Source organism: Actinia tenebrosa, unplaced genomic scaffold (assembly GCF_029948245.1).
Source record: "Actinia tenebrosa isolate PJP-AT-01 unplaced genomic scaffold, QUT_ActTen_1.0 PGA_scaffold10__47_contigs__length_13832649, whole genome shotgun sequence".
NCBI classification, from domain to species: domain Eukaryota; kingdom Metazoa; phylum Cnidaria; class Anthozoa; order Actiniaria; family Actiniidae; genus Actinia; species Actinia tenebrosa.
Window position 1 is genome coordinate 417,418 of NW_028292570.1, and position 22,188 is coordinate 439,605.

Below are 22,188 nucleotides of genomic sequence, written 5' to 3' on the forward strand. Positions count from 1 at the left end.
GGGCTAAAGTAAATACAATTACCGATCTTGTCTCAAAGGCTTTGCGTGACAGAAAGATAGACGACGTAGAATTCTCGCTTATTCTGGCCGAAGAAGACAAATACGAGAAATTAAAGTCGAACATAAGGAATAAAAAAACAGTCGTAAAAGATCTTTCCGAGGAATCTCGCAAAAAGATCTACCAAGAAGCGAAAGAAGAGCTTCAAAGAAAGCTTGCTCAGTAAACATCTGCTTCGAAAAGAGCGTGACGGGATTCTATTTACATATCGAACGTCAGTCTAGAAAAGATGCAAATTAAATATAATAATTTTCACATACATAAGCGTCCAGATGTGTCTGGCGTTCGCTTGTGATCGTGGACTTTGGAGCTGGGGAGGCCTAAAGTCCCGAGTTCGAGCCTCGCTGTAGATGCATTTGGACCGGTTGCTGTGAGTGAAAAAAAAAGCCTCCCCACACTCACAGCAACCGTGGGGGGAGGGGTAGAAAGTGCGATTCAACCCCGCGATGGGGGGTTTCGCGATTGGAAAAGTCAGGGGGTGTCTCGGGACGCTGTCCGGAGTTCACCCTCTGGTGGAAAGATATATGTGTATGTACTAGAGGGCCTCTGGCGCGGGATGAAATAAGCCCCGTAAGCCCAAAATGCAAAAAACCCCACTGGGGATAGCTTGGTGTTCTGCGCGATGCATTCCCCAGTGGGGTTTCTGGCAACGCCAGTTTTGCATTTTTATTTTCTCGGAATCCATCCTAACAGGGGGTGGTTGGGGTCTATTTTGTAAAATATTTCGTAAATTACGTCAGGATAATAAGGAATATCCTTATCCAGCCGACAAAACATCCACTCGGCTCTGCTCATATCAGAAACCTCGGGAATAGACTTACCGGTAATTTCAGACAAAAGGTAAGAGATGTCTTTGTAATATTTTCCTAGCTTTAATTTTTTCAACGCTTTCCGTAGACTTTGCGGGGTTGGCTCTTCTAAGTGGTCTATGATTTTCTTCTTTACTTCGGTGTCTAAATATACCGGTCGTAAACCCTGGATATGACTCATCCAGTCCCTAAAGTATTTTATTCTCTTATAAGGTGTTTTCTTACGACCTCCATTGGCGTAATACTGCTCTCAGTAGCATTTGGTACGGCATTACGAATATTCTTACCACACTCGTAACACTGTGCTGACGTGTCGTCTTCTATTTGCATTTTCTTACCACAACACCAGAAACCTTGGGGCTTTGGTATGTTAACTCTGGGTCTTAGACAAATTATACAGAAGTCATTGGTGAACTTTTTACATTCATGCATATATAAGACAAATATTCCTAACATAGCAGCAACAAATAACGAGACGCGGGTATTTCCCGCTGCCGGCGCCTTCCTTAAACCGCCTGTAAAACCCGTAAATCTTTGACATTGACAGCGAGTCCCCCTTACTGCTGCTCCAAAGCAATATGCTTGAGATTTTGTAGTTTTTAAAAGGCTTACTACTTAGCAAAGTTTCAGTCAGATATTGCAATAATTGTTCCAAATATTTATCAGACCGTTGACTCGTTTCAGAGAGATCCATCCCTTCGAGATTTTTTTGCCTTTCCAATGACTCAGCCGATCCTTTTAGCACTTTTACATTTAGGTTTGGTGGTTTGAGTTGTGGCTTCGGTTGTATTCTTCCTGTAGAGCATCAAGAGCTTCTTCAAAATCTTCCTCCCTCAACTGTAGAGTGGATTTGAGGTCTTCCCATCGTTTAAGAGCTTCAGCCTTTTCTTTTACTGTTTTAGAAAGTTTTTCAATAATATCTTTTTTCAGAGTTGCAAATTTGTAACTCCTTATGGGAGTGAAGTAACCGGGAAGGGTTTTCTTGTACTCAGCATCATTAAGGCATGGCTCTCAGATGAAAAACTGTTTAGCTATATCATAGCCAGTTTTCTACGAATCTTATCCAAACTTGGCAAGTTAATGTCTTTTGTGAAAAGAAGGAACCTTAAAGCCTTGGTTGCCATGAAAACTAAGTCACGTGACAACCAGATCGCCATCTTGGATTTTTAAACAAGCCGTTTGTAAACGTACCGAAACATCTTTAAAAGTCATGAAAATGCAGATTACTATTCATATTTACAATGCCTATATGGATCTAATTGGATATCTTGGAAAATATTTTAAGTTTAATTTTTAGAATATTTTCTATTTTTTCCAAAAAATTAAAAATATTCTAAAAATTAAACTTAATATAATTTCCAAGATATCCAATTAGATCCACAAAGGCCATAACAAGCCGCAAGCCCGTTTTTTTTTGGCGATAAGCGGAATTGAAATCCGCATACTTGTGGTGGGCGAGGTGTTTGTGCCACAGAAGGGTATCCACCTTAGACCGAAGCAGTGTTTACTTTAAGATTGTATTACACATTAGAATGATTATGTTGCTCTGCTATCCTCTGCCGGTAACTCCATGGTTAACAGCCGATTTTAATGAATTCGATCGCTGTAGATCGTTACTAAATATACTGGACAGCTAATGGAATCTACACGATTCTATTCTGATCATGAAATTGATCTATGTTGTTCGAAATATGCCGTCGAATGGTCAGCGTTTGGTAAGGTACAACATGATTCCCGGCTCAAAGCTCACATTTTCGATCTAGCAGAAAATTCCAGGTAGATTATGGTACAGCAATGTTTCAAGAACCTTTACTTAGTGTTTGATGGTATTGATCCAGGAATTTAGAGTATAGTTGATGATATATGATCGTATTCTAGGCCAAACGTCTAAATATAAAATGGCGCGAAAACTGAAGTCTGGCAAAAAATTCGATGTCATATCCTATTTAGAGATGCTCTTTCTGTCGAATACGTCTAAATTATAGCTATAGAAGATCCTTCACACTCGTGCATGCCAATTTTGAATATATAGCCTTAGCTTTTATAATAAGATGTTCTTTAAATTTGACAATGAATGCTGCATTGTTGCTGCATATGTTCCCGCGCAAATTAATGTTATATTTCTGTAATAAATTTTTAATATATAGCTAGAAAATGGAACCCTCTCTCCTTGCTTTCTCAGGCGGCTCGCCCGAAAGCAACAGAATTGCTCAGGTGGCTCGCCCGTATTTCTGTGAGAGGCTACATTTTAAATTTATATTCGATCGTAGTCTAGTTTTAATTTTTTTTGTAGTAGTTAGAAAATGGAACCCTCTCTCTTTGCTTTCTCAGGCGGCTCGCCTGAAAGCAACGGAATTGCTCAGGTGGCTCGCCCGTAATTCTGTGAGAGCCTACATTTTAAATTTCTAATCTCTAATCGTAGTTATAAAACATTTCATAGTTAGAACAAAATACGAAGAGGTAAAGAGAATAACAGCACTACTATTTGATCATATTACGCTGCTTTGTATCGAAGTGTTAATCCAATTGACACGATACTAGAATTTGTGGTAGTAACCATAGTGATACTGGGAACATGCTGGCACAAATATTCACCAAAAAAACGGCCTTGCGGCTTGTTATGATGCAAATATAAAAAGGAATATGGATTTTCAGGACTTTTGAAGTAGTTTCAATAGGATTTCAAAAGGCTTGTTTAAAAAAATTAAGATGGCGGCCTTGTGGTCACGTTACATGGTTTCCATGGTAATAGATATGTGGTAATTGCTTGCCTTGAAGAATTACTACTACGAGCCAAAATTGGGAAAGATTCATTATAAACTGTCAAAGATATGAATAAATAACTGATTTTCCGTCACTTCCTCAAAAGAGCCATGCCTTAATGGTGCTGAGTAGAACCCAGCTTGAATCTGTAGGCACATTAGTAGTATGAAAGTACCAGTTCTGCATCAGGATCACGCGGATTCATTGCGGATAATCAATTAGATCCGGATTTTTCACTCGGTCGACTTCGGATTTTGGATTCATAGGGGTTTTGATATCCTATTCTTCGATTGCACGTTACGTCATCGCGGCATCTCGGGGGAGGGATGATGCCATTTAACAAAAGATTTCTTATTAGAATCCATTGTTAACGGCACCACGATGGCCAGAATGCTTTTGTCTTTTGACTCTCTTGGGAATGCTTGCAACCATCAATTCTACATTTATTTTGGGGCTCTTTATACAGAGAGAAATTTCAAAGTGTTTTTCTAGTTTTCGTTTGATCTTTGGATCTGCGTGATTACCAGCTGGATTCGCCTCAGTGCAACTGTCGCTGCGATATGCCAATAATGAATAAACGTCATGCATCATGAGAAGTTTGAATATATTATATTCATTTCGATCTCGTATTTGTGAGAAATGTTTGACAATATTTTAGTTATACTCTAAATTTTCTAAGTCGCCCAAAATCGTAAATTATGTTCTCGATTACGCAGTTTACGGTTTCTCTGGTCGGGTAGAAGATCATGCAGACAATGATTATCATCAGACGTGAATTTGTTAAAACTTGCTTTATTGTTCATCATATTATGTGTAACATATTGTCGAGGTTCGCTGAACGCAGTAAATATTGACCACAAGTGCTTTTCACTCAAGTTTCTTTATTTTGTGCTGGACAAACAACCGGTGAAAATCCCTATCGTCTCCTTCAAACCGAAAGCTACAAGACCAATCACTAGTTTCGCGTAAAAGCTGTAACAAACGATTTCCAAAAATTTCACAAAAGGTGACATCAATCTCGTTGACCAAGTGCCGACACCGCGTTCCTCCAAACTGACCAAGAGGAACGTGGGCTCTGGGTACGAGGTTGGTCATATATAAGCACAAGTGGCGATCCACTGGGGATAGGAGAGGATAATTTTGATTTTTGTCGTGGCTGTTTTGTTATGTTCAATTCCTTGATCTTGTAAGAAGGAACGAAATAAACACTTTCAATTATTAACACGCTTCAAGGAAAAAGCCAATCGGAAAAATATCTGTCAATGTTCCAAGAAACGGCCTTCTGAAATGAATCCCCTGGCCACCCCCCGAGTGGATACTCAATACTAAGAAGTATACCTACCCGTTTCTCAGTGCTGACCAAAACGTAGCCTTTGGTTACGAGTTTGGAAATGTTATAGCAGTTCCGCTTCGGCTTATTGATGTCAAATATCGAAGTACGTTTACTGATTGCAGTTAAAAAATATCAAAATGTATATTTACATAATCTTAAATTAAGATATTGTTATCATGATTTTGCAAATTATGTTACCCGAAAAGATTTAGCTGAACCTTATATAAACCTTCACTACTTCCGCCGTCCCTGCTAACCAATGATGATTTTGAAAAAGAAACAACGAGACTTTCTACAGGTCGGCAAACTATTGTTTTTTCAAGAAAACGAATGTGAAAAATCCAACTTCCCTCGTAGGCACTTCGATAATATACTTGTCCAACATCAAAGCGCTTGTTCGAAATTGGATAAAATCACTACGTACAATCGTCCTTCGATCACTGATATCTTTATTCGACGAATTCCAAGACAAGATACTCGATTAGACTCCGTTCTGAGAAACTACACTCCTTTTGAAAGACTTCAATGTAATGAAAGCTAAACTCCGTGACTTGAAATTTAATGAAAGCTTAACTCCGTATAACTTGAAATTACTTGATTTTTTTTGCGAACGACCTTGTGCTATTACAGTAGAACTCTCACTTCTCTCACCTGACTTCTCTCTCTCTCTCGAGCCTTATCGCGTGACTCTAAATTTACATATCTGTTTTTACAACAGCGCTACTGAAAATGGTCACTTTGGTTTTGGAGTGATCGAATATCGAGCCACAAGAAGTAATGCACTAAACTCCTGTTGTGCGCGATCAAAGAAGGACGTTTCATGATTTGGCACTTTTGACTCTTCAACGGCGAGTGTAATCTTATATCACCAGAGCATGCGCTACCTGTGGTCTGTGCCTTTTCGACAAAACGTAGGACATACATTGGACTGCCTACAAGTTAACTTAATTACTTATGCCTCTGATAAGAGTGATTTTTCTCAGTTGACCGTGAAACAGTTTCTAGTACTGAGTTAGTGTATGATAGTCAAAGAGACATAAAAGAAGACAATAGAAATAAGATCTAACAACCTAGCTCTATTTAGCTGCTTTGCAGACTCGATTCTTTTTACGCTCGGTGATCTCGCCAAAATCCAGCATCTCCTGAGCCGAACTACTAATTAATTGCCATTATGCACGAGCTTTTGCCTGAACCAGCCAATCAGAGCGAATTTTCCATATCCAGGGAAGTAGCTTATGATTGGTTAGTCGCAGTCGAAATTCCAAATGGCGTTCGACGAAGCATTAAAGCCATGAAAATGTAAGAGCTGTGGCTGTGGATGAAGCCCATATTGGTAATAAGTTTAAACATTTTTAAAACTAGTTAAATAGCCCTCAGGCTCTAACAACAACTAAAACGATAATTCTGTAATATGTATAAAGTTAAATGTAAAATATGTTGAGCAAAATAAATTGATTGTGTTTAAAGTGCACATAACTTATTAAATAAATACATACATGTATAAATTGATAATTTCACCCCGGATTTCTTTGAATTAAGGTGGCTCGACCCCCTCACGCTTGACCGCTACCTTCCACTTTTGGAACGCTAGTGCATAAACGTCTTTTATCCGATTGCAAATCTTTTTTGCACATAAGTCACATAAAGATTGAATTAATATTTGATGCAATTTTTTGTGAGATCGGACGTCATAACACGTGATTATGATGAAATATTGGATTTCGTTTAGAAAATAAATTTAGCCTTGCAGAGCGTTCAACACTAAAATGCTTCGTACCACATAATTATGTACTGGATGCCTCCATTTGTGGGGATTTTTGAAAAAATCTATCTAGCTAATAATGAGATATTTGAGATTATTTAAATATAGTGCATAATCTACTTCAAAACTAAACAATGGATTTCATACGGCCGAAATTAATATTTCAGAGCTATATATTCACAAAAGTTATTGCTCATTTAGTTTTACTCTGTACCTAGTTTTAAAACGAACATTTTGAAGGTAATCGACTTATGCGGTTTTGTGAAAACGTATAGTGCAGACGACGGGGTAAACATTTGATGCGCACTTTTCATCGCTGTTTTCTAGTCAATCTTACTAGATCTTCCATTATTCTAAAATTCGCTGATCATTTCTCTCAAAATTACATCAGGATACAAATTTGAACTTAAACTAATATTACACAAAATTGCAAGACTATTGAACTCATTTAAAGCGATCTAAAGCGAACGAGAAACACAGAAAACATTGATCGTTTCCCAACGATTTGATGCTCTGGGAATTCTATTGTTTGCTAATGATCATAACATCAAATTATTTCGCACCATGCACGGTCTCATCTCGCTTGGCTGCTTTCCGATTTACTCCCGAAGTATGGTTCTTTATCTAAACTCAAAAGTCTTGCTCGCTTCTTTCTTGAAGTTTTAATTTGAGGCATGTTCGCCGATTCTATTCACTCACACTGACAAAGTACATCATGACCAACGTCCCACGTTTGAATAAAAAAAACAACTGTTTGTTACCAAACTTCGGGGGTAAATGGGAAAGCAGCCAAGCGAGATGAGACCGTGCATGGTACGAAAGATTTTGATGTTATGATCATTAGCAAACAATAGAATTCCCAGAGCATCAAATCGTTGGGAAACGATCAATGTTTTCTGTGTTTCTCGTTCGCTTTAGATCGCTTTAAATGAGTTCAATAGTCTTGCAATTTTGTGTAATATTAGTTTAAGTTCAAATTTGTATCCTGATGTAATTTTGAGAGAAATGATCAGCGAATTTTAGAATAATGGAAGATCTAGTAAGATTGACTAGAAAACAGCGATGAAAAGTGCGCATCAAATGTTTACCCCGTCGTCTGCACTATACGTTTTCACAAAACCGCATAAGTCGATTACCTTCAAAATGTTCGTTTTAAAACTAGGTACAGAGTAAAACTAAATGAGCAATAACTTTTGTGAATATATAGCTCTGAAATATTAATTTCGGCCGTATGAAATCCATTGTTTAGTTTTGAAGTAGATTATGCACTATATTTAAATAATCTCAAATATCTCATTATTAGCTAGATAGATTTTTTCAAAAATCCCCACAAATGGAGGCATCCAGTACATAATTATGTGGTACGAAGCATTTTAGTGTTGAACGCTCTGCAAGGCTAAATTTATTTTCTAAACGAAATCCAATATTTCATCATAATCACGTGTTATGACGTCCGATCTCACAAAAAATTGCATCAAATATTAATTCAATCTTTATGTGACTTATGTGCAAAAAAGATTTGCAATCGAATAAAAGACGTTTATGCACTAGCGTTCCAAAAGTGGAAGGTAGCGGTCAAGCGTGAGGGGGTCGAGCCACCTTAAAAGGCTGCTAAAACGCGACCTTCCTACATAGGATTCTCTGATTACTTTATCAGTCTAATAAAGATTAATTCATATTAATATTTCAGATAACTAATATTATCTATTGTAACCAAGTTGAAAACTGGTTGAAAACAAACTGGTTGAAAACAAACTGGTTGAAAACATACTGTTTGAAGGTTTATTCGAGTATGTTGCGTTACGTTTGTACTAGCCATATTTGGAATGATGATGTAAGTGATCACGCAACAGTGTTCGTAATTTGAAGAATAAATCAGTTCTGCTCCAGATTTTGTGCTGTTTAGTTGTGTTTTTGTTTAGTTCAAGTTTTAGTTTTAGTTTCACTTATTTTCCTGCGATCTATCTTGGAAAAGACCTGCAATGAGTTTCATCATTCTTGCCGTTCAACATCCACTTGGTCACCCTATAATATATTATTACTTCTCACACCAGTGACGGCGTGTCTGTCACTGACGGGCGAAGAACAGACTACAGAGAACCGAGTCTATTCCTGCGAAGGAAAAACAAGCTAAAAAGAAAAAGAGAAACAATAAACAAGGAGGAAGTGGCTCAGGGAATGACAGTCTTGAGCGCCAGTAATCCGACTGGGAAATTAGACTCCCTTTCAAAATTGTCATCCTAGATCGGGAGGGCAAACACGTTTTAGACCCAATATCGAAATACAGCAATTTTTATCGCAGCTATACAAAAATGGAATGCTCCAAAGAGAGCCTTGTGTTCCTGGAAAACGAAAGAAAAACCCGTGCATAACTTGCACGAGGGTACGCGAAAGCTTAACGGTGCGCAAAGCAAACAAAAGGCCTTGAACAACTTAGGGTGCATGAATTACCACAACACAAATATTATTATTAAACTTACAAACGAAAAACATGTAAAATGCTTCACAACCGCGAAGAACATATCGAAAAAATATTCGCCCTAAGACCACTACCCCACTCAAGGGTTTAAAACACAACCACAGAGTCGAAAGGCAAAACTTTTCACAAACGCCACTCGAGGGTTTTGAAACACAATCACACGAGGCAAAAAGCAAAACTTATTTCCACAAACACCACTACGTACTCCGTTTTAAAACACAACCACACGAAGGGAAAGGCCGTAAACACCTTTTTTTCTTGACCGGAGATTAATATATAAAAAAAAATAATAATAATAAAAGGGAAAATATATTTGCCTTAACAAGCGCTGGAGAGTCTGCCCCTTCGGTCGGTGAAATCTTCCTGGGATGTCTTGAAGTGGTTCTTCATTTTGTTTGCCTCGGACAGCTCCAAGCGCTTCGACGACCCTGTCCTGCGGTACTTCCAGAGTATTAGACATTGTTCAAAGCCTCAGTAAAGCTCGAAGTCTTGGTAAAGCCTGAGCTAGAAGGAACACGTCCGAACCGTAGCAGGCTTGGAGTGGAATGATTGATATGCTAATCAATTCTCATACATTTATACCAGTGAGACCACTGACAATAGTAGAAACGGCTTCTACTTTCCGCAACAGCTTTTATAAAAATTTATGTGTGACATGCTCGTGCAGCTTGTCTCTGTCGCACGAGAAATTGTACCGTGTGACAGGGGCTTAAGATAGTACTGTATGATTCCCACTAACACGCTAACTATTCTTATGGGAAGCCATTTCAATATTACGGCATACCATAGACCGTGAACGTGCTTTAAGTCAGTACCAGCCAAAATTTTAGGGGGGGGGGGGGGAGGCTAATTGAGTTTCTTTCGTCAACACAACGGAAAACAATATAAAAAAGCATCGTTTTTCTGCTGAAGGGGGGCTTCAGCCTCCCTTTGCCCCCCCCCCCCCCCCCCCCCTGTATCCGCCCTTGCCGTACGTTTCCCATACACACGATAGGGTGTTACTAAAACGAGTAACGGAGTAATGAGTAAAGAGTAATCAGAGTAACCAGAAAACGAGTAACATCAAATGTATCCGCCCTTGCCGTACGTTTCCCATACACACGATAGGGTGTTACTAAAACGAGTAACGGAGTAATGAGTAAAGAGTAAACAGAGTAACCAGAAAACGAGTAACATCAAATGTGTTATACATTGAAAAATCGTAAATAAATAATAATGTATAATAATTAATCATGATTTGTATTCTCGGTTGTGCTTTATGTACATGCTGTAAGTCAGTATGTTTCCCACCCATACCATAACCATTCTTATGGGAAGCCATTTCAATGTTACGGCATGTCGTACCGTGTTCGTGCTGTAACTCAGCTGTACCGTATGTTTCCCACTTATACGATAACCATTCTTATGGGAAGCCATTTCAAGCTGTAAGTCAGTACCGTATGTTTCCCACTCATGCGATAACTATTTCCATTTCTTTATTGTCGAGTCTAGAAATCAAATCCCTAGACCAAACAGCCGTATGTGAGAGGACAGTGCACTATCTGCTACGCTACCCTTGATTCCTAATAGCTCGTCACGTCATTTCTTACCCCTGCAACCTTAATTGTGGGGGAATAACTTTATTTTTCTTCACAAATGATAATATAATAGTCGATAGTGCAAGAAAACACAGAACAGATTTCACAAGAAGACATGTGACTTTATTGCACTTCATTTGGTGATTCTTATTTATTTATAACGACTCTTTTTTCTGAGACAGACGATCAAAACTATGAAAAATTACATGGCTTAATCTTATTGTGACTTGCACAAGAGGCTTACACTGATAGCTAACCTTTTTGCAAGAGTGTCTTTTTTATAGTCTTGTACTAGTAATTATAAATAAAAACCTTAGAAACAACAATATACAGTTTGGTAGAGGGACGCACCCAGGAAGGAATTGAGGGGCAAACCCGCGAGATCTAGTGTTGAAATTTAAGTGTATTCGTATGTGTAACTCGTTCTTGAAGAAAAAAAGTTTTAGTAGTGTGGAAGGTACGGAAAATAGCACCGAATTTTTGTTTCTCATCTTACGAAATCTGTGTGTGTAACTGAATTAAAAGTCGAAATTAGGCCTACTACGAGGGTCCCATACATAGCCCCATCTAAGTTCGTCCCTGGTAAACCTATAGTCAAATATCTTATTAACAAATTAGATCCGGGTTCTAAGGTTATTCTCCCTCCTTGAAAATCAACTACTAAATTCTAATTCGATGTTTGGGCTTTCGCTACAGGTGTAGCTTAGGGCTCTGTTGTGATTATTGCTCCGTGCTGTGATATAACAGCCGCAGTTTGCATAAAAAAGCTATGAAATTATTACCCATGATCCTTAAAGATTCATTTTAGGTTTCGGCTACCGGCTTTTTTGCTGACTAACTATATTAAGCTGTTTGATATTCATAATTTGATTTGAAAAACATATGTAAGCATGCATTCGTAGAAAATGAAAGCAAAATTGAATTGACGAATTTGTTTAGAGAGGGTGACACGTGACAGTTGTAACTGATAAATTTGTAGCCCTCTTTTTTAACGTCTCTGAATGAGACGGGACCGCCATTTTACGTGGTCATCCGATCCACGGCAAAGGTCTAATCATTTGCAGACATTTTTAGTGCCAACGGGCAGCACCTTATTGAGCTTCTACTATTCTCAAATGTTTTAAGACCATGAGCGTTGGTCTCGTATAGTACAACAAACTAACTGAGCTAACTCAGTCATACTTATTACTCACTACTAAATATAAAAGCTGGAATACTTAAATATGCTCCCGGACTAATCTAGTGCTACCTACCTCTATCTAAAATCTAAAAATTAAACCCTATATAAAACTTATCTTCACAAAGTTTTTAAGTGTGAATCAGTCAATCACGTATGGAAAAATGAAAAATACTTCCGGGTCCAAATCGAAAAGCAGTTCCGAACTGCTAAAAAGTCTATAAAGATTTCTTCTTTTCTATCTTACTTTTAATCAATTATAAATGTTTGCGCATCCGATAAAAATCGTATCTATTATTTTTTGAAGTGCATGATTCACTGCAATTGTAAAATGAATATTAAATTACGAAATTTGAAGGTGTGATAATGTAGCTACGCACTTTTTCATTGTGTGTTGTCGGTGGAATGCGTAATGTTTATCAGAGTAAAATTGAATTAAAAAATGGAACTTTGGAAAACGTGATAAAAATTGATAAATGATAGAATGACGAAAATTGATAAAAACGTATACACCTATTTCAAAAAACGTTGTCATCGTTAAAGGCGATAGACGATAGGCCATTCCGACATGGAAATGGTTTCGTCAAGAGAAAATATTCAAATTCTCTTGTTTCGTTGAATACAAAGAACATCGAATCAGTCTCAACACTAAGGTCCATGTTCTTGACGAGAATAAGAAGCAGAAACACAAGTCATTCCAGCTATTTTTGGATCTTGGAATGACCTATCTCCTATCGCTTTTCACCTATCCCCTATCGCCTTTGGTGATGACTACGTTTATTGAATTAGGTGTATATACCTGAGAGCAAGAACATTGTCATATAAAGATAAAAAATAAAAAAGTAAAAAGTATTACTTTTTTAGCAAAACAGGAAAAGTTATTTTATTGTTTTAAAAGCATAGACTGACATTTTTGATATTACCTTGTCGTACGGAAACAGTTATATTTTCATTAATCTGGGGAGATTTAGACTGTCGAAATCAGTAAGACTTCCCGATACATTGCTTCCATTACTTTCGCACACAGCTGACCAATGTATAGCAGCTTTTGAGATTTTTCCAACTTATCAGTTTTAGCCACGTATTCATTCAACTTTTTTTCCTGATCTTGAGACTTCTTAGTAAAGAATTGTAATTCTTTTGCCATCTTTTCCAATTTTTTATCCATGGAATCGAATCGAGCGTCTCTTCCCTTTTGTTCATCTTCCAACAATTTTATCTTCTTCTTGAGCTCATCCACTTCATTTTCGAGAGTTTTTTTCTCATCTTCAAGCTCATTGGTTTTCTTAGTATAGCAGTCACGATCTCTCTGTAGCTGTTGTTCCAACTCTGCTATCTTTATCTCATTATTCCTTACTTTCTGTTGTAGTTCTTCAATGTCGTCATTTGGGTCTCGAGGACGGCCACTCATCTTCAGTATATCGGTAGTCTTGCTTTGGTTTCCCTTCTATGTATTTCTGCAATGAATGGAAAGATTCTTAGCTTCCAGTTTCCTTGTAAGAGCATTTAATTTAGATTTAAAATGATGCTGTGACTAGAAACACATGCAGTATGCGTCGTGTTTCTTCTAACTTCTTCATACTTCTCTCTTCAAGAACATGCGCGCCTTTTCTATTTCGTTAATATTTTAATTTCTGCAAAATTGATGTTTATAATTGTAATACGAGCGTGTAATGTGCATCATAGACACTGCAGATTATTACAACAAATTAGCTAGGACTGCGCGTTAAAGCTTACCAGAACGAGAGAAATTGCTGGCGTATCTCAGCAGCTTCATGCATATGTATCAAATCACCTTTAGGCCTTACATGGCGTTTGTTGAGAATTTAACTTTATAACACATACATGAACACTGGGAACTATTTTTTGACACTTATTCAGCAGGCTATGTCATTTGTTTAAATCAGTGCAAGCTGAAAGCTGAAGCTGTGATCAGCATCTCGGAAAAAAGGGGACGCCACTTTGTTCTTTTTTTTGGCAATGATTACATTCATTACGTCAATTTGAATAATATCCGCAGTGCAACACTACATGTTCCTCAAAGGTCAATAGTACCTTTGGCAGTTACACAGACAATTTAAATTCTCTGCGTAGTTTAAAAAACATTTCCTTTTCGGCTTGTCAAAGTAACTCAAAATATTGTTCTGCGATTATGTTTTGTCTTTGTAGTGTTTGTTGTATGTGCATGGATATAACTGCTCACAACTGAAAACCGCTAAAACAAAGCGAAAAATGTTCTCAGTGATTAAACCTCCAGCTGATATAATTAGAACTTTGGAAAACAAATCCTTTCATGAAGAAAAAGTAAGAAAAATCTTTATAGAGCTCACATTTCGTTTTGCCAAACAACGGAATGACGCACATTCGGTACTCGTATTTCAACAGACGGACATTTCTAGCTTGGACTTAATATTTTCCCGTTTCAGATCATGTGTCATTCGAGGGGAGGAGAAACTGGAGTTTGACATTCCTTAGAGTAGAATTTCTTTGTTTAACGGTTGTGCAGGAAAAAAACTGTTCTGAAATGGGGAATGCCCAAAGTAAACTGAAAAGGTCTAAATATATTCCAAGAATTTCAATTTCAATATGATGAAAGTGAAAAATGACAGTAGTTCTGAAAGCTGAATAAACATAGTTTATAAAGCAATCTTCAAAATACGATTTTTTAAATTGTTGTTCACGTTATTGTCCTCGAAGCGAAATTTGACCATGCCTCAGTAAAAACGTTAACGGACACGTACATTATAAACTATGTTTGCGAAAAATGTCTTAACATACTCAGGAGATAATAAGCTCAAAAAGAGTGTCCCAGATTTTTGATATCTGTTTTCTATCTCTCGCTATTTTTGATCAAAGTTCGACGATTGCTTTTGGAGTGTTGTTTAGAGTAAAAAGCGTCATAACTTTGGAAAGAAATTAAATTTCAAAAATCGGAGACACCCTTTTTTGGGTTATGAGTTTCTTTTTAAACTCTCCAAATTTTAGAAAAATCGAATGAAATCCAAGGGCCTTTTAGCTATTTCTCAATGATAGGGTAAAATTTCGAGGCTTTATTTCACGTTTTGATGATTTTATTGAAATTTTTGATGAATTCTCATACATTTCCTTATAACAGGACACCACAGAAACCAAGCTTGGGCTACCTGTGGTGGAATAGTGAATGAAAATACTGTGCTCCTGTCACGACTTTAATTACTCTTGGAAAGCCTCTTCCAACATGTTGAGGCAGATTATTTTTCATTAAAATGATATATGATATGCCTTAGCATGTCCCGACAAAACTCGAAAATAATTCTAGTCTACTTTTTTGAGTTTTTAAATACCATTATCAAAATAAATATATTTGATTTATATAACTATATTTAATTTTGGTTGAGGGGTGAGAAAAAAACTTGGTAAAAACTCCTTTTCTAGTCTAGTTATGCAGTTGCATTTATTTGAGAAATGCCTCGCTTAATTTCTTCCCCTTAAAATAGAAAAGAAAAATTTCATCCGTCACCACAAGTAAGAGCGCAGCTGCTTTCAACTTTTACAATTTGTTTCGATGTAGTTCTATATAAGAATCATAGAAAACTTGTCCTCCGTTCCTCTTTTACGCCGACGAAGGACTAGCGTCCGAAACGTCATTAAGTTTTTTCATCTTTCCACGATGTAAAATTTACCCTTACATGTATTACTGTTTTATTAGAAACACCGACGCAGCTAACACTAGTTTTTAGCTAGTTGGTATCTCTTCTTATTAGGGAATGTATAGGAGATATCATGAACATATTATAATAAAATGTTTCAATCGACAATTTGCTTTAAAACTTGATACAGTCGTTTCTTGTACATTGTTCAACAGTCTCGCGAAGTTTCAGCGCGATTTGAGTCCGTTTAGTGAGTTTTTTCGAAATCTGCTCTTCTCCTATTATTTAAAGAGAGAAACTGAAACTTCGCTAACAGCAAAATGCGGCAAAAGCTGAGCATTCGATGCGGAGATTTCTGGAATTGTTTTAAAAAACTAAATTATTCTCAGAATTAAATTTGATAGGGAAAATATATTTTACACGTATAAAATCTAAAATGAAACTGCGGAATTATTCTGGAAAAAGACATCTTATTTTGAAAGTTGTTTTAGTCGACTGATATATGATGGCATAACATAAGGCCTGCAATCTAAGAAAATCTAAGTAAAAAATGATAGCGTGTATGGCATCTCAGGCGATCTTAGGCGATCTAAAGCGTGGTAAGGATGCAGATTGAACCTTGTTTAGTTGATGCGATGAAATGACGATGGGGACACAAGAACAACTGATCATTGTGATGAAATGACGATGGGGTCACAAGAACAACTGATCATTGTGATGAAATGATGATGGGGACACAAGAACAACTGATCAGTGCGATGAAATGATGATGGGGACACAAGAACAACTGATCAGTCTGATGAAATGATGATGGGGACACAAGAACAACTGATCATTGTGATGAAATGATGATGGGGTCACAAGAACAACTGATCAGTGCGATGCAATGATGATGGGGACACAAGAACAACTGATCAGTGTGATGAAATGATGATGCGGTCACAAGAACAACTGATCAGTGTGATGAAATGATGATGGGGTCACAAGAACAACTGATCAGTGCGATGAAATGATGATGGGGTCACAAGAACAACTGATCAGTGCGATGAAATGATGATGGGGTCACAAGAACAACTGATCATTGTGATGAAATGATGATGGGGACACAAGAACAACTCATCAGTGTGATGAAATGATGATGGAGTCAAAAGAACAACTGATCAGTGCAATGAAATGATGATGGAGTCACAAGAACAACTGATCAGTGTGATGAAATGATGATGGGGTCACAAGAACAACAGATCAGTGTGATGAAATGATGATGGGGACACACGAACAACTGATCAGTGCGATGAAATGATGATGGGGACACACGAACAACTGATCAGTCTGATGAAATGATGATGGGGTCACAAGAACAACAGATCAGTGTGATGAAATGATGATGGGTTCATAAGAACAACTGATCATTGTGATGAAATGATGATGGGGTCACAAGAACAACTGATCATTGTGATGAAATGATGATGGGGTCGCAAGAACATCTGATCAGTGTGATGAAATGATGATGGGGTCACAAGAACAACTGATCAGTGCGATGAAATGATGATGGAGTCACAAGAACAACTGATCAGTGCGATGAAATGATGATGGAGTCACAAGAACAACTGATCAGTGCGATGAAATGATGATGGGGTCACAAGAACAACTGATCAGTGCGATGAAATGATGATGGGGACACAAGAACAACTGATCAGTGCGATGAAATGATGATGGGGTCACAAGAACAACTGATCAGTGTGATGAAATGATGATGGGGTCACAAGAACAACTGATCAGTGCGATGGAAGGATGATGGGGTCACAAGAACAACTGATCAGTGTGATGAAATGATGATGGGGACACAAGAACAACTAATCAGTGCGATGGAAGGATGATGGGGTCACAAGAACAACTGATCAGTGCGATGAAATGATGATGGGGTCACAAGAACGACTGATCAGTGTGATGAAATGATGATGGGGACACAAGAACAACTAATCAGTGCGATGGAAGGATGATGGAAATTTTTCGCGAAATTTGTTGCACTTTCTCACGCATAAAACTTCATTGCTTCACCTACGCAGCCGCTATAGCGCTCACTCTCGACGACACAGATAGCGGTTGCTAGGAGACTATAGAAACTTCAGCGATTCCAAGCAAAATATTTTGAGATTCTACTAAATGATTTATAAGGCATTTCACTAAGACCTTTGTATGAAATTATAATTAGTGGAAACTATCAGTCATTTCTAGTGTTTCTGGATAAGAATAAAAACTCGTATGAAGGCAGATTTATCGCTTAAAATCGAAAATCCCCCCCTCTCCCCAATAGGCTTAGTCTTGATGAGTTCTAGATACGACTAAATCAGTCCGAAAATCTATCGACCGTAAATAACACCACTAGTTAAATATCTCATGAAAAAGAGGGGGCGTGCTGCAGCCGCAAACAATACGGACAGAGTAAAGAAATTTTCTCGGGGTATTGATGAGATCATAGCAGATAATCGGAAACAGTGGGGCAAGATTGGGGGACTCTAGGCAGTCAACATTGGTGGACGAAGGTGGACAACATCTCACAGCGGAAAGCTAAGCCTCAGCTCACGATGGGCAGGGACTTCTTGGAAGGCTTGAATGATTACTTTGGAGATTTGTGTTATGACTACACCGAGCCTATACGCCGCTTTTGTTTGATAACAGTACTTTCACCCCTCCGAGGCTCGAAGAGCTGGATTTGCTAATCACGCTTCCGAAGATCGAAAAAACTGCCTCCGGACCAGGTCGCGGTAAATGGAAAGATTATCCAAATATACTTTAGAAATAGCATATTTCGTCGTTGCTGGTGGAGAATATTTCCTTTTCACAAGAGATTATAGAAAATACTTGACAAACAATGCATTGCGTGCAGAAATTTCAAATCACCTGTGCCCTATCTGATATTTAGAGAGGTCTTTACCGTTTCTAACTATGCCAGTTTTTTTCTATACGAGGAAGAGAGTCAGTGATAGACAGTTTTTGGTCCTAATAAAAGGCTTGTAAAATCGCAAAATTAAAGGGTCGTCGTACCGACTGTTTTTTGTTCCTTGAGCTTAAAAACAATTTTTTTTCATAAATACCAAAATGTTCCATTTGAGAAATTTTGAGAAATTTCGAATTTATTTCAATGTGCAGGCTATATGCAATAGTTACAAGCTCCACATCAGGCCATTTCCAAGAACAGATCGAACAGAAAACAATGAAGTGCGATCGCTTCTTTTGAAACTTGAAAGTCATTTTCATACGCAAGAAAAAAAAAGAATTTTAGTTGTCTTGACAATCTGGGACGACGTCAGTCGGTATATCGGAAAAAACAGACCTTCCAGACTCCCTTTAACTGTCCTCATTTCCTTAACTTAAACAAAATTGAATTAATCTCCAAGAAATAGTGATAAACGATGTGTACGAAACAGTTTCCCCGCTTTACCGTGTTCAAGGAACTAACTAGTTATATTCTTTATTTTCTTTTTTACATATTGTTTTTGACTTTACTTTTGTGTATTTCTTAAGGTATTAGGATACGAAAATGACGAATTGCTCGAAAAAAATTTTTTTTTTTAATTTCGTAATTTTAAACTGTTATCTTTCATATGTTTGTGAAACTTCTTGCAATTTCTGATTGGAAAAGCCAAAATTTTGAGAAAAATCGAAATCGTGACTTTATCAAGACCGGAAATGTACCGTCGCTTAATATATGCACATCTGTCATGCTCCTTTGTCATTGTAAAAAGATCCTACATTGCGATCGTCCAGAACACCAGATAATTTGACAAGTGATGACAAAATGGAAGGCACAAGGTGTTTTGGCCAACACCATCGTGGCTCCCTGCAGCTTCCGGCTCCAAACAAAGAAATGTGTTTTTCTCGAATCTTTTTTGCCGCTAAAACCTCAACTGCAAAAAGCTAAAAGTCCCTTGGATTTCATTCGATATTTTTAAAATTTGGAGGGTTTATAAAGTAACTCATGATCCAAAAAAGGGTGTCTCCGAATTTTGAAATTTAATTTCTTTCCAAAGTTATGACGCGTTTTACTCTAAACAACACTCCAAAAGCGATTGCTGAACTTTGATCAAAAATAGCGAGAGATAGAAAACAGATATCAAAAATCTGGGACACCCTTTTTGAGCTTATTATCTCCTGAGTATGTTAAGCCATTTTTCGCAAACATAGCTTAAAATGTACGTGTCCGTTAACGTTTTCACTGAGGCATGGTCAAATTTCGCTTCGAGGGCAATAATGTGAACAACAATAAAAAAAATCGTATTTTGAAAATTTCTTCATAAAGTATATTTACTCAGCTTTCAGAAAATGTATACTTTGTTTGTGTTATACTATGAAGCCAGCGCGTTATTTAAGTTTGCGCGCATAGTGGTCGTAAACGTATCCTAATACCTTAATGCAGTTCCCTATTGTAAATCACTAATGTGACATAGGTTTACTGTCGAAATATAATATATATCAATACTAGTTTTTTCTTCGTTTCGCACATCTAACTGGGTAGGGAGTTTTGGTCCTACATAAAGGCATTGTAGAATCGAAAAAAAGGACGCTGTTCCTTTTTTTTTTCTTTTTCCTTTTTGTTTGTGCTCAAGAGTCTTTACTCGTAATTTCTTTTTCTAGCAGTTTTTTTACAATAGGAATAAATTTTCAGCTAGACTGATGTGTGAAGAGAGATATAACCAGCACCTAATCGTGAGAGGATAGTGAGCCGTTTCGCTCGAAAAACTCCTCAAAATTAATTATTCCATCTTTACCATATGAGATAGGTTAGTAACACGTGGTTAAGGTATATACGTAGTTCAGACATTTCGTAAAGGAAGTAGCTGACGATATGAAGTTCCCAAATAAATCAAATGTAACTTACCAGACTGATGAGTCAGATCTTAACTTCTTTAAACAAGCTGTTGAATAGTGAATGAAAATACCGTGCGTCGCTTAAAAATCATTTTTCTGGCAAAGTCTTCTAAACATTTTTATAATTACGTCAATCGCACCCCAGTGGTGGGACAGCATACATAGGGGGTTTAGTGGTAGTTACATAGCATCGTTCTCGCAACTGCATTTTCTTATTATGTATTTAAATTCAAATTCACTGGTTTCTCGACCAAGCTTGAAAATAGCCAATTGGTTGGCCTCCTTGCCAGTTGTGATTCTCAAAATAGTCTTTATGCATAGACACTGAAAATAAACAGAAAAAACCTTGAAATAATGTGTTGTGGCCAGCTTTTCAAAGGTCTTAGTATGGTTTTAGCTATTCCTTCACTTAAATAAACAACAGTGCTGTGGTCAGTTTAAAGTTAGTCATATCCAAAAAAGATAATTTTTCAACAAAGTTCTTCACAAATAACATTAATATTTCATCAATATCAAAGATACTAATAATAGCCTTATTCAACAACGATTCCCGGAATTAGCTGATTGATGCCGGACCATTGTAAGTAGAGTTTTAAGCTGGTTCTCTCCTGTGCTTCGGTACACTTTTATCCGGGTTTTGTTTTCCTCCCTCCAACAAAAAAATCAACTTCTAAATTCTAATTTGATCATAAGAGTTGGCTATCCTCGTAAAACTAGGAGGAAGTCTTTTTAAATAAGTTACAACTTTGAACTCATCATTCTGGTATAGTCCTCCGTTTGGCTCCTAGTTGTAACCTCGTAGTTCTATCTTGGCCTGCAAGGTTGCATTTTTGGAGAAGTTTCATTTTCAAGAAGTAAACATTTTAAAATTTAAAAATAGGTTCGGTTATTCTCAGCAAGAGTCCGCATCATATCATAATATACCTTCTTACATGTCGAGTATTAGGTTTGCAGAAAATAACCCTTTGAATTACATTCATATTGCATTCAATAAACTAGTTCTGCAGATCACAAGTGGTATTTTATTCGAGAAATTCCCCTAAATCTACTGACAAAATATTGAAAACAGAATAGCATCATCAGCACAAATTAGAGGCGCAACTGCGCAGCGGTTACAATTCAATAATAAGAATTTCGATTCTAGAAATGGAACAGGCTGAGACTTATAACCATTAAAACATAACACTAATGAATCGAACGTTGTGTGTCTACCCAGACGAAGGATTACTCAGACAAGAGATGAACTTTGGTAAACAAAATCTAATGAGTTCTAGAAAATAATGTAGAATTTGCATTTTGTCCATTTTCCCGCACGTGTTCTGTAAAACTTCGAGTACAATATTTCGAGATTCTAATCAAGAATCTACAATAAATTTCTATGTAGGCAATCTAGCTATTGATATAGTGAGTTATGGTATTAAACTTTCAGACATTGCCAGTGTAATATGGATAACAATGAATAAACTGTCCAGCAATCTCCTATCCCTAGCGTTATATATGTTGCTAAAAGCGGTCTTTCCAGTTTTCTTTTATCCCATCAGATTTCCAAAGCAATATGCTTGAGATTTCGTAGATTTTAAAAGGCTTACTACTTAGCAAAGTTTTCAGATATTGCAATAAGTGTTCAGGCTTTTTCACCACAGTCCACGAGGCTTTTCCAAATATCTATTAGACCGTTGACTCGTTCCAGAGCCGGAGATCCATCCCTTCAAAAATATTTTTTGCCTTTCCA

At 37.3% G+C, this 22,188-nt stretch overlaps 1 protein-coding gene and 1 long non-coding RNA gene across 3 annotated transcripts; one reads left to right on the forward strand and one right to left on the reverse strand.

The window, feature by feature from the left end:
- Positions 1-340: 340 nt before the first annotated feature.
- On the forward strand, positions 341-6,429 carry LOC148912649 (uncharacterized). The gene is made up of 2 exons (XR_016119154.1): positions 341-898; positions 5,682-6,429. It is a non-coding gene; the product is annotated as an uncharacterized LOC148912649 (long non-coding RNA).
- A 4,453-nt stretch (positions 6,430-10,882) lies between these two features.
- LOC116304630 (uncharacterized) lies at positions 10,883-20,668 on the reverse strand. Of its 2 annotated transcripts, none has more exons than XM_031714390.2 (2): positions 20,467-20,668; positions 10,883-13,415 (listed from the first exon to the last, which is right to left on the reverse strand). In XM_031714390.2, the coding sequence occupies exon 2, from the start codon at positions 13,367-13,369 to the stop codon at positions 12,926-12,928; it is 444 nt and encodes a 147-aa protein (XP_031570250.2). In that variant the 5' UTR covers positions 13,370-13,415; positions 20,467-20,668; the 3' UTR covers positions 10,883-12,925. The 2 variants fall into 2 exon arrangements, with proteins under 2 accessions (XP_031570250.2, XP_088883019.1); XM_089026893.1 differs by lacking the exon at positions 20,467-20,668 and adding an exon at positions 13,696-13,853.
- Between the last annotated feature and the right edge of the window lie 1,520 nt (positions 20,669-22,188).

Bases quoted from the DNA above. Each gene is read 5' to 3' on its own strand.
- LOC116304630 (XM_031714390.2), bottom strand. From the start codon at position 13,369: ATGAGTGGCCGTCCTCGAGACCCAAATGACGACATTGAAGAACTACAA.